At 41.5% G+C, this 20,490-nt stretch overlaps 1 protein-coding gene across 9 annotated transcripts in view; it reads right to left on the bottom strand.

Annotated features, from left to right (window-relative positions):
• The window catches only part of LOC125016621 (hemicentin-2-like), a 91,763-nt gene that overhangs the window by 57,899 nt on the left and 13,374 nt on the right, over positions 1 to 20,490 (bottom strand). The window contains exon 20 of one of the 9 annotated variants that reach the window (XM_047599227.1): positions 18,964 to 20,478. The exons of the other annotated variants lie outside the window; for them this stretch is intronic. Coding sequence (XP_047455183.1) covers positions 20,047 to 20,478 — 432 coding nt within the window. The 3' untranslated portion in view covers positions 18,964 to 20,046. Of the gene's footprint in view, positions 1 to 18,963; positions 20,479 to 20,490 lie in introns of those variants that run through there. 9 annotated transcript variants of the gene reach the window in all.

The raw sequence follows: 20,490 nt of genomic DNA, 5'->3' as shown, positions 1-20,490 counted from the left end.
TTCGTCAACGAAAGAGCTCCGACTGACACTCTGCGTTAGGGAGATAGAGTTGAGGAATAGGCAGCTGGAGGTGGAAGCTATGCACCTGAGGGTGAAAGCGTTAGAGCTGGAACGTCCACCTAGACGAGTCAAGACGTGAGTCAGCTCATTGCACTGGTGCCTCCGTTCAGAGAGTCCGAGGTGGACTACTACTTTAACGCATTTGAGCGCACTGCAATCACCTTAAACTGGCCAAAGGATGAAATTTAGAAACTGTGTGAAGAATGTCAGCCAGACATAGGTTGAGTTTGCACGTGAAAAAGGCATGCTTTTGATAAGTGGTGTCACGCCAGCAAGACGAAGGATTTTGCGCAGCTGAGAGAGCTTGTGCTTCTAGAGGAGTTCAAAAGGTGCCTGCCAGAGCGCATCGTTGTGTATTTAAATGAACAAAAAGTTGTGTCTCTCTCTGAAGCTGCTGTGTTCACTGATGAGTTTGCTCTGACTCACAAGAGCAGGCGTCTGTCACCTGTCCTGGAAACGCCGAGGTCTGCGGCGAATATTAAGCCTCGGTCTCCTAAAAATTCCCGCCGTAATTTCTCTACAGGTGAAAATCGAGTGTGCTATTATTGTCATGAAGTTGGCCACCTCATTTCAGTCTGCCCTGTGTTAAAATCAAAGGAACAATCGAAGAGTAAACATCCCTCTGCTGTGGGTCTGATACATTCAGAGCCTACTATAAGTCAGAAGGGGAATCTGACTGTGGTTGATGACTCTTTTAAGCCATTTATAACGCAAGGTTTTGCCTCTCTGACTGGAAATGAGGCCAGGGTTCTGATCACTATCCATAGGGATACTGGTGCCAAACACTCCGTGGCTAGTCGTGGCATGTTGCCCTTTTCGGATCAGTCGTACTGTTGCTCTGATTTATTGTTGTGGGGAATTATATTGAGCGAGATCCGTGCGCTGCGTCACACCGTTTATCTTTCCTCTTCTTTGGTGTCTGGGATAGTACAAGTAGCGGTGCGTTATCAGCTACCGGTTGCGGGAGTTGATCTTGTTCTGGGGAATGATTTGGCTGGTAACAAAGCTTTTCCGTCTGCTCCAGAGGTGATTGAGAATCCCACTGTTGACTTGTGTGTCACCCCCGCTATACCTGACGCACAGTCGGTCTTTCCGGCGTGTGTCGTCACCCGTGCCCAAGCTCGTAAACTTGGTGAAATACTCGATCAGTCTGACTCTTTTATTAACACATCTGAGGTCTCGGCCAGCCCCTCTCCTAAACTGGAAAATGAGTCTCTTTCTGTTGTGGTGGAAACAGAGGACAAAGAGTTGTGTTTGGCAATAAACAAAGATCAATTAATTAAAGGGAAACAATCTGACAGAACGCTGGCAGCCTGTCTGTCTGCTACTCTGGAACACAAAACCGATACTCTGCCTATGACTTACCTCTTTGATGTGTGCGTAAATGGTCCCTGGTGTCTGATATAGAGTGTGACGTGGTTACTCAGGTTGTTGTGCCAAAAGAGTTCCATCCTCAAGTGCTGAGTTTAGCCCACGATCACAACTTGTCCGGTCATCTGGGCGTTAAAAAGACATATCACCGTGTGCTCTAGTATTTCTTTTGGCCAGGGCTAAAGTCTGATGTTGCCAGGTTTTGTCGATCTTGCCATATCTACCAGACCAGGTTATTCGCCCGGCTCCGTTAAGCCCAATTCCAGTGATCGGTGAGCCTTTTGAGCATGTCATCGTTGACTGTGTTGGTCCCTTGCCAAAAACAAAGACGGGACATCAGTACATGCTGACCATGATGTGCGCAGCCACATAATTTCCTGAGGCAGTCCCGTTGCGCTCGTTGCGAGTTAAAGCGGTGGTAAAGGCTCAAGTTAAGTTCTTTTCCACGTTTGGTTTGCCAAAACGCATTCAAACTGATCAGGGATCTAACTTCATGTCTAAGGTTTTTGCACAGGTGATGTCGGAGCTGTCCATCAAGCATCAGGTGTCCAGTGCGTATCATCCACAGAGTCAGGGCGCACTGGAGAGATTCCATCAGACATTAACGTCGATGCTTCGTAAATACTGTGCTGAGTCTAACAGGGAGTGGGATGAGGGTCTGCCACTGCTCCTGTTCGGCATTCGCAGGAGCCTCTTGGTTTCAGTCCAGCTGAATTAGTTTTTGGGTACACGGTGCGTGGTCCATGACGGCTCCTGCGAGAGAGGTGGCCTGCAGACCGGCCCGGTCCCTCACACAATATCCTTGACTTCATGAGTTAATTCAGGGAGAGGTTACACACTGCATGTGAGCTGGCGCGTAGTTCCTTCCCCTCTGCACAGTCTGAAATGAAAAAAAAAACAGTATGATAAAAACACACTCAGCTGCAACTTTCACGAAAGTGACTGTGTCTAGGTTCTATTGCCTGTCATTGGGTCTTTTCTTCAAGCCAAGTTTTGTGGTCCTTATGAGGCTGAGCAGAAATAGAGCGACACAGACTATGTGATCAAGATGCCAGATAGAAAGAAAAAGTCCCGAGTGTGCCATGTTAACATGCTAAAAAAAATGTTGTCCACGGAAGTGCTGACGCGCCATCTGTGTCGCCTGAGTCCTGTGCCTGCTCCTCTGTAGCCTCTGTGGTTTCACCGCCTTACATTCCGAAAGAGGACAGGCTGTGCAAGCGGTCTGTTTCAGTTCCTGGTTCACGTTTGGAGAATTCCAAAATTTTGGGAAACTTGGAGGAGCATTTGTCATATTTATGTAATCCGGCTAAACGTGACATTTGCAGCCTCATTGGTGGTCATGCTGCGCTGTTCGGGGATAAGCCCACTCAGACAACACTCCTCACGCATGACATAGATGTTGGGAACCACAGGCCAATTAAGCAACACGCGTACCGCGTTAATCCTGTGAAGCGGGCGGTAATGAAAACAGAGGTTGCATACCAGTTAGAAAATGGTTTTGCTGTACCGACTACCAGTCCATGGAGCGCACCTTCGCTCCTGGTACCAAAATCCGACCAAACTCCTCGTTTTTGTAACGACTACCGCAAGGTGAACGCCATCACTAAGCCCGACTAATTTCCACTGCCCCACATGGATTATTGTGTTGATAGAGTAGGATCTGCCAAATACATCACTAAACTGGACCTCTTGAAGGGTTACTGACAGGTGCCTCTTACATCGCGTGCATCCGAAATCTCAGCGTTTGTCACTCCAGATCACTTACTCCAGTACACCGTTATTCCCTTAGGGTTGAGAAACGCACAAGCCACCTTCCAAAGGCTGATGAACACTGTCCTGTCAGGTGTGAGAAACTGTGAGGCGTACCTGGATGACATTGTGGCATATTCGTCCAACTGGTCTGAGCATTTAGACACATTACGGGAAATATTCAGCCACTTAGAGAGTGCTTCTCTGACATGAATCTAGCAAAGTGTGAATGCGTTAAAGTTGTAGCCACATATTTGAGTAAACAAGTCAGACAGGGACAAGTGCGCCCCCTGTCTGCCAAAATTCAGGCAATTGCGGAGTTTCCTGTACCAGAGACGCGGCGACAGCTGCGCCGGTTTCTGGGAATGTTTGGCTAATATCGTGGGTTCTGAAAGAACTTCGCTAGTGTTGTTGTGCCACTGACCAGCTTAGTGAGTCCTTCCCACCAGTTTTTGTGGACAGTTGAATGTCAGGACTCCTTTGACTCTGCCAAAGCCCTCCTTTGCAGTGCGGCAGTACTGGTTGCACCTGAATTTGAGCGTCCCTTTAAGGTGGAGGTAGACGCGAGAGCCCATGGTGCTGGTGCTGTGCTCCTGCAGGAGGATGACCATGGGATTGCGCATCCAGTATGGTATGGCCAAGGTAAGCTTATGCAAGTAGGATGTATTAAAATGACTGGCAGTGGTAACTTCTGGACCAAAGTTCAAAACGTTAGCATTTGGCAACCAAACCAATGCACAAGAGGCAGTTGCCAGGGTCAAATCAGAATGTGCAGGACTGAGGAGAGAATGTGTCACACCTTCAACATCACCGGTAATAGCTTTGTCTTTATTTTAGCATTGCTTGTATACAAGCTCTTTTAAAGAACTGTCAATTTCCTCATTTTCCTCAATTTTTCCTCATTGAGACAAAAACACCTACAATAGATTTCACCTTCTTCTGTTCTGTTTTTTGCAGGTGCAACTCAGAGTACCCACCTCTCCAGAAGAGAAGATCCTTTAAAATACTAGCAGTTAAGGGCCGCAGTTAATCTGAACTTGTACAAGCTTGCCAAACAATATTTACACATGCCTGCAACATCTGTGCCATGCAAAAGTGTCTTCTTCAAAGCTGGAAAGGTGCTTTTGTAATTTTTTTAATTTTTTCGTATTTCTATCAATCACCGAAAAGCATGTATCTAAAACATACAGTGTTATATAAAGGCACAACCACACAAGCATATCAATATTTTAGTTAAAGAATATAAATTAAGCTTTTTAAAATGCGCATAAAGCAGGTCTTTTATTGTTAAGCTGTGCCTCGCTATTTCATGACCCTTTGTTAACTGTGGATGCTATGTATACTTTTATCCAGCAGATGTTGCCACATTTAATTGTATCAAACAATTATATTGGTTCTGCAGCGCCCCCTTGACCAGCTCTTTGTCAAGGCATATTAGTGAGAGTTTCACATTTCCACAGTCTTGTTCCTGGACTTTGATGTCTCCACCAGCACCATTCAGATGGAACCCACCAAGGTTAGTGCTCTGGCAGAGTGGCCCACACCCACCAGCTGCAAGTTAATGCAACGCTTTTAGGAATTTAAAAATTTCTAGATGTTTCATACATCCATCTGGACTGATCACAAAAACTTGTGAGTAACTTGTGGACTGCCAAGCGACTCAATGCAAGACAAGCCAGGTGGACACTCTTCAACTTAACCCTGTCCTATCGGCGATGTGATGACTAGCCAGTTGGAGGACCCAGAATATAAGACACTTGGAACTCAGGAAAGTCAATAAGATAAAGTTAAATACCAAACACTGGCAAAGAGTAAAAACACTTTGTGTTTTTACTCTTGGATTTTCTGGGCTTAATTTATCGTACCCTGAGTTTTGGCTTCTAGGGCAGGAGACTAGCACAGTCGGCAAGGAGGCACTAAAAAAGAAAGAAAAAACAGAGATAATGAAAAAAAACTCTTTCAATAGGAGGATTGCTTCTGTTGCTTGAGACATGGCTCTAATGCTGGCACAGACCAAGAAACAGGAGACTCAAGTATGCCAGAATTTCTAAGTGTATGTGTGTTTGAATGAGTACAGGTGTGCATTTGTGTAGACCAGGCTGAGGTCAGCTATCAAGGCACAGCTGGAGGACACTGGTGGCTCATCAGCAGACAATGAGTTTGAGGTAGATGGGGTGGAAATGAATTAAGCCTGACCTGCCATGCAAGTATACACAGTCTTGCAAATATACACCACATACACTCACCAGCCACTTTCTGGTCACCATGGAAGCCATTGGAGTACAGTGAATTCATTGTCATGTTCAAAAAACCGGTCTGAGATGATTTGAGCTTTATCATGTGATGGATTATCCTGCTGGAAGTAGACGTCAGAAGATGGGTACATTGTGGTCATAAAGGGATGGACATGTTCTTAGCTGACAGGACTGGGACCCGGTGTGGTCTTCTGCTGCTGTAACCCATCTTCTTCAAGGTTTCACATGTTGTGCGTTCAGAGATGGTATTCTGCATTCCTTGGTTGTAACAAGTGTTTATTTGAGTTACTGTTGCCTTTCTATCATACCAGACAAGACCTCTCACACCAACAAGGTATTTTCATCCACACAACTGACACTCACTGGATATTTTCTTTTTTCTGGAGGTGGTTGTGAGTGAAAATCCCAGTACATCAGCAGTTTTCTGAAATACTCAGACCAGCCAAACAACTGCTTATAATGAATGCATTGTAAGCGTCGGCCGAGGGTCCTCTTCAATTCAATGTTTCTTCCACCCATGTACAGTGAAAACTGTGGCTGCTGTGACGAGAGTAAGAAGAGCATGCACTCGGATTTTTCTCAGAAAACGCCAGTGAATTATTACATACACACGAATGGGGAAAAAGTTCATTCCTCACTCAGCTGACCCTGGAGTCCAAACCGTAGGACCTACAGGAACCAAGGCCAAACCATCGGAAAGCCAAAAAAAATTCCTATGATTTTATGTAGTTTTTAGTTCTGTAGCTCAAACTATTTGGCCACCAGACAATTTTAAACACCTTTTTGTTTTATTTATTTATTTATTTTTTTTTAAAAAAGGAAAACTCCCCTCATTGCAGTGCGGGTTAGAGGACGGCCAAAGGCTCCCATATTAAATGAGATTTTACAGCATTTTTTCCAAAATTTCACCAAAACATAAATTGCAACCACGACCAAACCATAGCAGGTATCAAAACGTTGTTTTGTGGGGAAGAAGGCCACACTTGTATAAAAGGCAATTTGTGAAGTATGCCAAAACCCCTCTTTCCTGCCGTACCAAAACAAAAGCCAAGAGGAAGAAATAGCCAGCAGCCGTGCTACCTAACTTTGTCTTCTCCATTTTGACATATACCTGAAAGGTCTAAGAGCGTTGTGTTTAATGTGGGTTTCGGAAATGGGCTTTGTGTTGACACTCCAGGTTTTAAATAAATGAAGAAACGGGAGTATGGTTCATGTTATGTTGTTTAATTGCCTCGTTAACTGCCCGGCAGTGATGAGTTTATTTTTACTGGCCCAGTTTGCGGTCCTCGCCTTATTAAAGGGACAGGGGAGATGTTCTGCAGCTGCAGTATGATATTTGTGAAAGTTGCTACTGTTCTGATTCTTAATTGCTTGTTTAGGGACTTTACTCACCTCAGCCTCCTTCGGGTGGCTTTCCAAGGGATGCTGCTCAGTACGACACACCTCAGCTAGCCCAAGACCACCTCCAGAGGAGACACTCGCTTATGGATAACTTACCTGGAGCTCCCACCTCACAGCAGTGGACTGCTTATGAAGACCCCACATTCTATCCAGATATCCAAGTCATCCAGGAAGAGAATGCAAAGTTACAATCTCAACAGGCTTTACAGTTCGAATTAAAGGAACTGCATTAAGCCCAGAAAGAAATGAAGGAGTTAATAGGTGTAGCCTATTCATTAAAGGGGGATATGGCACGGCATGTTAACGCAGCCTCAAATCACAGCAGCCACAGTCCCCTGAGAGCCAGGGCTGCAGTGTCCCAGTCTAATGCTATTTCACTACAGCCTGAGGAAGAAGATGAAGAAGATTGGCCTGCTCCTCCATCCTGGCCTGAACCGGAGGATGACCTGCCTACATATAGATATGAGTGGTCTCAACCTAGGAAAAACAAGACACAAACCAGAACCCCCCTCTTCACAGTTCCCTGAATCCTGCCATGTGTCCGTCACAACCTGTCCAACTCATGCCCCTGGTGCCATATAATGTGACGATGCTGTATCCTCCAGCGCAGCCCCCTCAGCCACTTCCTCACTCTACTCCTGCCTTCACAGACTCAAGACACCCAGTGCAGGCACAAGCCGACCCTGTTCCTATCAACCACCCTGTGCAGGCCCCTGGATCTGCCCTAGTGTATAGAGGCCCCAAACCTACAACCCCCAAGTTCATTAAGCCAGACCCCTGTGAACCCCCTCTCCCCATCAGTTCAGTTCAATTCAGTTTTATTTATATAGCACCAATAACAGTAAAAATTGTCTTAAGCTATCCCTTTTAACAGGAAGAAATACGGTGGCCGACACGGGCCGAACGGACGGCAACGACCAAATACGTCTCAATTTGAGAAAACGGCTTCAAGTACAGAAACGACGCAAAATCACAAACTCAAACACAAGTCTAAACGAAGTACAAAAAGAGGAACATGGTGCAAAGGAAAAAACATATTGCAAAAAACAAAGACAGATGCGTCATCATGAAACACACTGCAAATAGAGAAACGCTTCTAACAAAAATGGCAAAAATAAATAAAAACTACACTAAATTGCTGTTGCCTTGACCTTATTGTTCAAGTGATATCTTCAATTTTTTTGACCTAACTGAAAGTACAGCCTCTAACAAAAAATGGCAAAAACATACACAAAATTGCTGCTTATGTCTTATTGTTCACCTAATCTATAGGCATTAATAATTCCACAGAAAATGCACAATGGGCCAGTTCACATAAATTCAACAAACTAAAACCTGCTTATTTTAACCCTTAAGTTGACCGAAACAAAGAATACTGTACTGTGCACGTCAATGGTTAACAGTTAACGTACAGTAATTATACTGGAGCTGTAAGGATTATTACATCAATTGCCCACTATTTTCATAATTGATTAATTGAGTCAGTTTCTGTTTCAATTTCTTTAGTTCTCTTATGACAGGAAAATATGACATAAGACATTTTATGACGTCCCCTCGGACTTTGAAAGAAGTGATCCACATTTCTGGCATTTTATGGACCAAACCAATCAATCAACCAATAATCAATTAATCAAGATAATAATTAGTTACAGCCCTTGTGTACCTTGTGTGTTTCATACCAGTTCATACAGCTGGCAATGTGCAAGAAGTCAGATTTAACAGTTCAGTTGGATAGGTCCATCTTTAACACATCCCTCTCCAATCCTGGTCAGTGAGATCTGAGATGAGGGTGAGGACTATTGGGTTCACCGACAGCTGCTTCTTGTTCTTCTTTGTTTCAACTTCTCATTTTTCTAAATGAGGAAATACATCTTTATTTATTAATCAATAATAAAAAAAACCCATTAATTAATATAAAAAACAACAACAACAAAACATTCTTTACCTCTGAAGGAACACAAATTTGGAGCCCAGATCCACAGGATAATGAATATTGAGACAGTAGTAGGATCCAAACATTAAACAGATTGCAGAGATGAAGTTGGGGATGTGTTCATTCACGACTTTGCCATCTACACTCAGCATGAACTGTCTTGAGGCATAGCAAGATGTTCCTGCAAAGAACAGACAGGTAGAATAGCAGACCAGCCATTACCATCCAAAAGCAGTCATACCAAAATTGCTAGGCTTTGAAGCAGCACTTCAAAACGTGACCGTGCATGACAGTTTTAATACTTCCTAACATTAGCTTAGTGAAACTGATGATCAACAGTTACCACATACAATGATACTTGGTGTCACAGGCAAGCCTACCACTTGTACTTCTTTTGCCAGATATGTTTGTTCAACATAGTAGAAGAGATTCTCCTCTTTTTCATCAAAGTAGGAGAGAAGAAGGAGCACCATATCCTTGACATCTTCTGAGAAGTCCTCTAACTGTCCTCTCAGAATTTCCAGCTTTGTGATAGTCTGAAGAACTCTTTTGCTCTTGTCTGCACAAATGGTTCTCATGAAATCGAGAAGCCGTTTTCCCTTTTTTTCTACATTGGTGAGAAAAGTCTCTTTCAGTGATATGCCAGTGAGCTCTTGGAAGTGGACTGTCATGCCAATCTCCTGGAACAAAAAAGGCCACTCCTCCATGAGGGTTTGCAGATCTGTTCCCTTGTTTATCTCTTTACGTTGGGAGTAGGAGGTACACTTCATAAGAGTTTCTACCTCGGCTGGGGAAGTTAATCTGTTCACTGAGCGCTTTCATTTTGTCTTTCTTCTCCTGTTGGCTTGCTGGTGTCTCACTCACTGGCATACATTTCATTTCCTACTTTATGCAACCATAGGTGTCCTGCATAGCTGCCCTTTGTTCAGCTGGTATTTCATCAGTGTCATCCGCATCTGTCCCCTGTTTGCGGTTCTTTATCCTTGGTGCTGAAGACTGCTTCACGTTTTCAATTCGGGCTTATCATTGCTTGACTAGTGAGTGATATCCTCGCCCAACCACATCACCTGCTATGACATCCTGCAGTGACTGTGGATACTGTGCACATTTTTTTGGCAATTTCTGTGGAGGCTTTTGCAATGGGAGAGGCACAGGGTTTCATCATTTCAGTAACAACAATCCTGACCATTTCTCTACATAGCCGTGGACTTGGCCTTTTTCCCCTCTCTAAACACTGAATCAAGCCTTCAGGAAAATTTGTCCAGGGGATCTGAAAGTTGTCAACCATGTCTGCAGCAGTAATCCAGCGACTGGGCGATGGGGAGAGACTGACTGATGAGCCTGTTGATGAAGATGGAGAAGACAACGCTGAGTGGTTATGGCCTTCATTGGTTTGTGCTGTAAAGAATGGAATCAACCAAATTTATTTAAATTATAGTTGTATCCTTAGTTACAGACCTAGGTTGTCAAAATTACTTACTAGTTTGTTTCCAGGCAGCTACCAATCTTCTTGCTTGAACTGGTCTCAATGTTGAAAGCAGATCAGCTTCCTGAATGAAGTGAAAATCCTCAGTGGTCTCTACCCCCAATAATTGGAGTGTCTCCACTAAAATATCCATGATTGTGGCTGGGAGGTCGGCAACACCTTTGTGATGGAACTGCGTTTGTTACTTTGCTCTGCATCATCCATTTCTGAATATGAAAGTGAATAAAGCACAGTTAACTCAGAATGACAGTCGAAGATAATTAATGAGATAACACAATGTGTTTCAAAGGAACTATTTGGTATCCATCTTTCATGTAAGATGGCAATGGATAGAAATCAATCAAGTCACTGATGTTCAGACACTGCATCTTTTCATTGTCTTTCCACACTGAGTAAAGGTGGTACTCGGAAAGGAATTCTGCCGTGTACACTGACATCAGAAAATGAACAGTATCATTTTTAATCAAAATGGGCACCAGTTCACCAAACTGCACGGAGTCAGTGTTCCCTGTGACAAGGAATTACCCTTTCTTATATAACGTTCCCTTATACAGAATCTACTGTGACCTTTGTGTTGGTCTCAGTGAAGCCAAATTGTCTGTCTCCATCTTGAATGTCTTTACGTATAGTCCTGAGTAAAATGGAGAACCATCTTTAACTTGGAAGATGTGCCTGTAACAGCTGATGTCTTTCAGACAAAGTAAGGCAGAGGTTTTTGAAATTTTTCCTTGTACATCTCTTGAAATAATTGTGCTTACTTTCAAAGCGTTTTGTCCATAGTCTGATCAGGGGCCCAAATTTTAGAATCATTTCTGGGTAATGACGTAAATAATGATTTCAGGCCACTTTCGTATTATCTGAATCTTTCACTAGATCACCAATTATGAGAGGCAACAGCCTTAGAAAATTTCAATTCTGCACAGCTTGACCTGAGAGTTTAGCTCCATGGGGGCTAACCAAGTCTTTTTCTTTATGAAATACTTAAGATAAAGTGCAACATCGTAAGACAAAACACCCTCAAAGATATCGTGTCCCAGACAAGGTGGCAAACCTGGCAGACAGACATTAAAGTATTTCAAAGAATTAAATGCTGACTGAAACTTTACTCCATCCACATCTGGTAATGTATCTTCAGTCTGGAGGTGATCAACAGCAGAATTGTAGTTTTCAATGCAATGGGAGCCCAAATTATCTCCAGCAATGCAATACAAGGTTCCATTGACTGTTTCATTTGATACAACAATCCTATTCTCCTCCAATTCAAAGGCATCCTGGTGCAGAACTAACTTGACACATGATGGATTTTGAGCAAAAAAAATCTTTGTTTTTGAATATCTTACCATCAGTAATGTCACTTAGAACATCTGAAGAAGACTCAAGTGAATGCTCTCCTGACACAGCATCCCCCCACTCTGTCAGACTTGCCCCCTCTATGGACTCTTTCAAATCAAGGCTCAAGGCTTACTTCTTTACCTTAGCTTTTAAGTCTTCTTGATCTTTGTTCTGTTGCTGGATTTGTTGTTTGTTGCTATTTCTATTTTTTCACTATTGTACAGCACTTTGGTCAACCTCAGTTGTTTTTAAATGTGCTTTATAAATAAATTTGATTGATTGATTGATTGATTGATTGATTGATTTACTGTACTTTGTTTATTTGAAAGGCTGTAAACGCATCTCTTAGTGTTGGGTTAAGCCTATATTGCAGCAAATGGAGGAATATAGTCAGTGATTAAGGAGGGTGATCCGGTCAGTGAATGCTACTGATCTACTAATTCGCGTTGCGTCACTGACTCGAGTCAGTTCGCAAACAGATCACTTACTGATTTGTTCGCCAAGTGAACCACCAGTACGTGAACAGATCACTTACTGATTCGTTCTCCTCTTCCACACTAGGTGGCGATATGTATCTTTTCAGCGGGTTAATACCACATTAATACTGCCCGATTTCCGTGTTGACCTATCACGTGATATAGTAAACTAGAGTCGTTTATGTGGTGGACCGCCATCTCAAACAACAACCAAACGGATATTAGTACATTTTTTAATCTTGTACGTAATGTTCGCACTATTTCTGGTGCAGGTAAGATTCACGCTATCCCTCAGACAGCTCGGTTTCTCATCTTCTTCTTCTGCGACCGGCTTTCTTGGACGTTTTTGTTCCGGGCTCACACACCAGCAAAGCAGTTGTGGAGCATGCGCACACGCATTATCCGATTGAAAAGTCAGATTCAGTTGCATTATCTGGGTGTCTCAATCGCATAATGAGAACTCCCACTTTATAATCGGAGTAACGTGTTTACATGCACTTAAGTTCTCCTGTTATGGTCCGATTAAGGCAATAACTCTTTTTTTTGCCATGTGCATCTAAACGCACTGACTGATTCGTTCGCTAAGTGAACAACCAGTACGTGAATGGATCAGTTAGTGATACAGAGGCTGAGATGCAGGAAGCCCCGCCGGTTTCTGGACCAAACAACTTTGGGGAATGGAACACACACTGTTTTACGTTTAGAATTTGTTTAATTTCCACAATTAAAACACACATTGTTTAACATTTATAATTTGCATCGCCTGCGTTGTACTTTAACAGACTTGTTAACCCACCATCCACCATTCCCTCTGAAATGATGTCCTCAGAAAAATGTGATCAATTTACTTCTTTCTTTAATAACAAAATCATTACTATTAGACAAAACATTAGTCCCCTTAAATCTAGCACTGAACTCACCATTCCTTTCTCCAGGAACTCCACCTGTATCATGTCTCACTTTAACTGTTTAGATCTGACAGAACTTGACAATATTGTTGGTCAGCTCAGGTCCCCGACCTGCTGCCTGGATCCTCTCCCAACTGCATTTTTCAAAACTGTCTTTAACTCCCTAGCACCAGAGGTTCTACATGTCATTAACTGGTCTCTTCAGTCAGGTATATTTCCAACGTCACTAAAAACAGCTGTCATCAAACCACTTCTGAAGAAGAACAATCTGGATCAAAGTGTCATTGCAAATTATAGGCCCATCTCCAACTTACCATTCCTTAGCAAAACACTTGAAAAAACAGTTTACATTCAGCTCAAGAATTATCTGGCCTCAAATAGCCTTTTAGACACTTATCAGTCTGGTTTTCATCCCCACCATAGCACAGAAACGGCACTTATTAAAGTTTTAAATGATCTATGTATAAACACAGACTCGATTCTTGTTCTACTTGATCTTAGCTTTGCATTTGACACTGTTGACCACAAAATATTACTGGAAAGGCTTGAAAGGTGGGTTGGCTTGTCTGGCCCAGTTCTAAATTGGTTCAGAACCTACCTTTATGATCGGCAGTTTTATGTCTCCATTGGTGAATTCAATTAAAAAAAAAATGAACATTTCATGTGGGGCAATTCTTGGACCACTGCTATTCAGTCTCTACATGCTACCACTCTCTCATGTCATACGCAAACATAATCTTAGTTACCATAATTATGCAGATGATTCGCAACTTTACATTTCATTACACCCAGATGACCTATCACCCATAATATCCCTCACTCAGTGTATCAAAAATATTAATCAATGGAAGTCAGGAACTTTTTACAACTAAACAAAGACAAAACAGAAATAATCATCTTTGGTGCACAGGCTCAGAGACTGAAAATCGCAGCGCATCTCAACTCTCTCTCTCTTGATAGCAGAACTGAAGCAAGGAATCTGGGTGTAATTATCAACAGCAATCTAAATTTCAGAAGTCATATCAATCACATTACAAGATCATCTTTTTATCATCTCAAAAATATCTCCAAATTGAGGGTCTTTCCGTCAAAATCAGACTCGTAAAAATTAATCCACGCATTTATAACAAGTTGATTAGATTACTGTAATGGTTTATTCACTGGGCTCCCGAATTCAAGTATTCAGAGGTTACAACTAATTCAAAATGCAGCTGCACGTATTCTCACTAGTACCAAAAAATATCAACACATCACACCCGTTCTTAAATCTTTGCACTGGTTACCTGTTAGAACAAGAACCAATATAAATTACTGCTCTTGGTTTATAAAGCACTACATGGTCTTGCACCTCAGTACATCACAGATATGCTCATCACTTACACCCCAGCAAGAACACTTCGGTCAACAGGCAGTGGCAATTTACTCATCCCTCACACCAGATCCAAAGAAGGGGAGGCAGCTTTTAGTGTATATGCCTCACAAAAATGAGACACCTTGCCTGACACAGTTAGACATGTCACATCAGTAGCCATCTTTCAAAATAGATTCAGATCTTTTTTCAACAGCATTCTGCTGAGCTGTGTGCGTGCGTGCGTGCGTGCGTGGTTGTGTGTCTGTCTGTGCGTGTGTGGTTGTGTGAGTTTAATTGTGTATGTGGTGAAAATGGCATACATATGATTGTTTACTTGCACCTATACCTTTCAATTGATTCCAAACTGATTTTTATGTAACTGTTTGTACTGTAACTATATATACCTCTTGTAAAGCATACTGAGTCTGCCTTGTGCATGAAATGCGCTTTATAAATAAAATTGAATTGAATTGAATTGAATTTAATCACTGTTATGATTTTAATGGAGGGAGGTGTGGGTGGGGCACACATTATTTTTTATTTTATTTAATATTTTTTATTAAACACAAATTATTTAACAGCTCACCCCCGATGTGATAATAACGTAATGTTAACGCCCGTGATTTAGTGCTTAGAACAGATAAAGTCATTATAGTAGGTGACTTTAACATCCATGTTGATGTTGGCAGTGACAGTCTTAGCTCTTCATTTATGTCATTACTAGACTCTATTGGTTTTTCTCAGAATGTAAATGGTTCAACTCACTGTTTCAATCACACCTTAGATCTTGTACTTACTTATGGCATAGAAACTGAAGGTCTAACTATATATTCTCATAACCCTCTATTGTCCGATCATTATCTTGTAACATTTGAATTTACTATAAGTAATTACACAGAAATTGGAAAGACATTTCGTTATGGTAGACACTTATCTGATGATGCTATAACTAGATATAAGGAATTAATTCCTTCAGTATTTACGTCAGTGCCTTATGTCAGTGATTTGGATGTCAGCAACTACAGTTTAACTCCAACACAAATGGATTATTTTGTTGACAGCATGACAGCATCGCTTAGTACAACTCTAAATCTAGTTGCTCCTCTGAAAAAGGTGATAAATTGGAGGACGGTAGCTCCATGGTATAATTCATAGTTGCGTAGTTCAAAGAAGGCAGTTCGAAAGCTGGAAAGAATTTGGCATTCCACTAGTTCTGAAGAAGCTCACATAGCCTGGAAAGATGGTTTAACGACTTATATATAAAAAAAAAACTTTCCGTAAGATTAGAAAAACATATTATTCTTCATTAATAGAAGAAAACAAGAACAACCCCAGATTTCTTTTCATTACTGGAGCCAGGCTGACAAAGAGTCACAGCTCTGTTGAGCCATCTATTCCCTCAGACCTCAGCAGTAATGACTTCATGAGCTTCTTCTCTGATAAAATTGTTGGCATTAGAGATAAAATTCATAGCACCCTTCCATCTGTCAAAGATGTAAGTACAGTGGCATTAGAAAACCTCTGTAGGACCTAGTCAACATTTGGATTCTTTCTCCCTAATTGATCTTCCTGAGCTCATTTCAGTTATTACAGCATCTAAACCATCAACTTGTCTTCTAAACCCCATCCCAACTAAGTTGCTCAAGGATGTTTTTCCATTAATTAATACCTCCATATTAAATCAGATAAACTTATCTTTATTAACAGGATACATGCCCCAATCTTTTAAAACTGCTGTAATTAAACCATTACTTAAAAACCCCACTCTCGACGCAGATGTTTTAGCCAACTATAGGCCAATTTCCAACCTTCCTTTTATCTCTAAAGTTTTAGAAGGGGTTGTTGGCAATCAGTTGGTTAATCATTTAAACAGGGATGGTTTGTTTGAAGAGTTTCAGTCAGGTTTTAGAGCTCATCATAGTACAGAAACGGCTCTGGTTAAAATTACCAATGATCTCCTCATGGCTTCAGACGTGTGGACTGAAACCAACTCCCTTGCAGTGCTATTTTGGCGTAAAAGTTCTGTCTGGATTCCCCCTGCCTAGCAGTCAAGAGTGGATTATCATTCACCATTTGGATTTCTATTTCCTCAGACTTTGTACGGAGTCAATGAGACCTTTTTGGATTACAGTTGTGAAGGATTTTAGGGATTTACCAAAGGACAGAAACATCGTTCATTGGGACTTCCCCATTTTACCGACTTGTTCTGCGGTAGTAAAAGGACTGGATTTGGGTGTGGTTGCATCGGCCATCGGGCTCACTTGACGTCTGTCCTTCCGTAAAAAGGATTTTTGGACAGTTTTGGACATTTTACATTACCCCTACTTCATCCGCCGAGCTCATAAGTAATTCTTTTTAAATAATTATTTTTGGATTAGAATCTGATAAGGATATTACTGATCAAATGTTACATGATTGAATTTTCATTGATTATCTGAAATTTAAATATTATTTTAACAAATATCCGATTTTGGTTTTGATTGATTTATTGAGCTGTTACAATTGCTTAAGCTGAACCTACAAATAAAATTTGCCTCTAAAGGTCAGAAGACTATGTTGACAAGTATTTCTCCCTTTTTGCTAGTACTCATGACAGTAAAACTATAGGCAGCTTGAATGGTAGCTCCGACACCTAGCTCTTATTGGTCACACTAGTCAAGTCCGCTTAAAACTATTTTATGTCCCTAGGGCCTTCAGCCTAGCCTTTGAATTATAACCTGGCACGTACCAAGTGCACAGATCCATTAGGGGTAAGCCAACACAACTGATGGGACTCAACTTCGGACCCAGCTGCGGGAAGCCTCCCTGGCTGGTGGTTCCGGGGGACGTGAGGAAGCGGGGCAAACGTCAGGATTGAGGGTGGTTAGAAGCCAGGCGAGTTACCCCGCCTACAGCTTTAGTAGTGCTATCATTGAGTTCAGTTGGGGTAATAGTCTGCTGACGTGAAGCCTTAACCCTATATAAACGGAGAAGCTGTCTTACCTGTAACTGTGGGGGTCACTCCATGTTAGTGACCATTTCCTCATCTCTTTAAGCACAACACTTTGTCTCTATACTCAACCCACCAACATAGATACTCTGCTTCAACACTGACAATATTCTGATCCCAGACTATCTTCCCACCCCTGATGAACTGGTGACCCACTACAACATCCTCAACTTCTTCATAACACCATCGGCCCGTTTCCTTCTCCACAACTGTTCCCTGGTATACCCCTATTCTCCACTCAATGAAAGCTAAAGGCCACCAACTTGAAAGACTCCTCACCTGCACTTCCTTTCCCCTCAGCTTCACCTCCGTAGCACTGTCAACAATTTTCCAGTTTCCAACTTCCTAATAACTTTGAAATCACTGACCTCATCTGCAAATCTAAACCCTCCACCTGTCATCTTGACCTCCTCCCCACCACCCTGGTCAAGTCATGCCTCTTCTCTGTACTTCTTCTCATATCTGCCATCATTTATTCATCACTTGATACTGGAATTGTTCTGTTATCCCTCAAAACTGAAGCCATTACCCCAGTCTGAAAAAAACCTGGCTCTGATCCAAACAAATACAATAATCTCTGCCCCATCTCCAACTTGCCTCTCATATCCAAAATCCTTGAGAAAGTAGTTGCCATTCAACTACATACACACTTAACAAAACAAACTCCCTCTATGACCCTTTCCAGTCTGGTTTCCACTCCCACCACAGCACCAAAACTACCCTCATAAAAATGACCAACAATCTCCTTCTTGCAGCTGACTCCAGTTCACTCTCCATCCTCATCCTCCTTTTCCTTAGTGGAGCCTACTGTAACTGTCTCCTGTTTGGTCTCCCTCACAAGTCCCTCCATTAGCTCCATCAGGTCCAAAACTCTGCTGCACCAATCATCACCAAAACCCCTTCTTCTTACCATATCACCCCCAACCTACAGCAACTTCACTGGCTCCCGGTCACTCAAGGGATTCAATTCAAAATCCTCCTGTACACTTTCAAAGCTATCAAACAACCTCGCCCCCACACTCCCTTAGATTCTCCTCCTCCCTCCACCTCACTGTGCCCTCTGTTCACCTCAGCATCATGGGGAGCAGAGCTTTCAGCAATTCTGCTCCCAAACTCCGGAACTCTTTACCCTCTGACATCCATATTATTGATTCTCTCCCTGTTTTCAACTCAAAACCCACCTGTTGTTTGTTAATGCTTGAATGCTGGTTATTGTATATTTATTCATTTATTTTTTTTTTGTATTTGGATGTTCAATGCTGTTTTATTATGTGTCCATTGATGTTTGTTCTTCCCTGTAAAGTGTCCTTGGGTGACTTTAAGGGCGCTTCCTAAATAAAATGTATTATTATAATTATTATTAAAAAGTTTGACCAAGATGGTCAATGTTATTTACTTCTGCTTCAGTGATTTTAATGTTGTGGCTGATATGTGCATTTAAAACATTGCTTTAATTGAACTGAAAATGAAAAACAACAAGGAGAATTAAAACCGATAGTAATATGCTGGAAGCTGTAGTGACAGTCATTTAATATATTTAGTTTAATTGTTGCATTTTAAATCTTCATGTGTTTAATGTTTCTGTCTCAGCTAGAAAACACAGTGAACTGATGGACTGAAGTGTCACATTAAGGAAAAAAAAGGAAATTATCTCACATCTTAAACTTTTGCCTTTATTTTGTTATAATGATAATTAATCCAGTAAATCAAGGGATCATTGAACATTACATTAACTTGTGTTAAACTTCTATTTACAGCTGTGCCACATTAAAGATACAGTAACTTACATGTTCATGAGGTCTGTAGAAAAGCCAGCTTTCTGAGAAGGAAGGTTACACTTTGAAGAAGTGTTTAAGAACTGAGTAAAAATGAGGAACTCACAGAGAATATACTAATGAGATCATCTATACTTCTAGACTGTATGTTTTGACTCTTTTAATCCTAAAGATTACTCCAGCTGGCTCAGTCTCTATAACCTGCATGTGCAGAAGTACCTAACGAACAGTAAACAGAATAAATCCATGATCTCCAAATGACAGCAGCACACTGCATGACAAACGACAAAACACATGAGACCTTACCTCATAAAAAGCTCATTAAAACATGTAACACTATAATTATATTCTACTATCGTAGCTTGATTAAGAAAATACTTTTTCATAATTATAACATCCAGTGAAGGTCATCACGTCAAGCAAGAATTTAAATCATAGAAAATAACAGAGAGGTTAGACTATGGTATGTCCAGCATGTTCTGTCATTATAACACATCACAGTTACCAGTCATGCATTAGAATTTCTTGCAGTGACAAATGTCAAAAGGACCAATGGGATGTTCTTGAAGTAATACACATATGCCACTCAAGAGAGAAAGAAAAATATTTACAATCAATGTACTACAGGTATTTCATATCATCCTGTCTCTAGACTTGAACAAATAATATAAAACAGATATTTAACTTATATATGACCAACATCTGCATTTTAGTTTAAAAAAGAATCCACATCATTTAATATAATTAAAAACAATGTGCATCAATACATTTGTCCATTAACCAGGCAGTCCTCAGTCTTTTCCCATGTGTTGTGTGACTGTGACACATGAAAAACTACTGGGGCTAATGTTTCCTCCCTTCAACTGATGGGGGACCTTAACATGGAGGTTTATTGTGTACTCTGACTTCTGCCTATACTAGGAGCACAATTTTGTGTCTTCCTCAAATTTGGTTTACAGTCTATTTATGCATAGTGCTCTTCCTCTTAAATTTAACTTGAGCATATTCACACTCCACTTCCTTCCCCACATTTCTAGGCTCTGCTTCATCATACAGGTTTCCCATCATCATTGCGTTGCTTACAAAGTTTTTGCACATGCCCTTGGCCATGTACTTTTCCTCCTCCAGATAGGAGCTACCAGATGGATTCATGTCCACAGAGTCTTCTACCTTGTTTTTCTTGCTTTTATTCTTCCAGTTCACAGTAGAGTAAAGCACATCACTCCCTTCCTCATTCTTCTCTGAGCTGTGTCTTTCTCCTGGTACATTGTCTGGCCCAGTGCTTGGCAAGTTTGTTCTGTTTGGTTCAGAGATGGTTTCAGGGTCAGCGCTGTCTGCTTGTCTCAAGTCATCTGTGTTGACATATATGGCCTCTTCTCTTTTGCTGGGTACCTACAGTTACAG

Source organism: Mugil cephalus, chromosome 11 (genome assembly GCF_022458985.1).
Source record: "Mugil cephalus isolate CIBA_MC_2020 chromosome 11, CIBA_Mcephalus_1.1, whole genome shotgun sequence".
NCBI lineage: Eukaryota > Metazoa > Chordata > Actinopteri > Mugiliformes > Mugilidae > Mugil > Mugil cephalus.
This window is presented reverse-complemented; position numbering and strand designations above follow the sequence as displayed.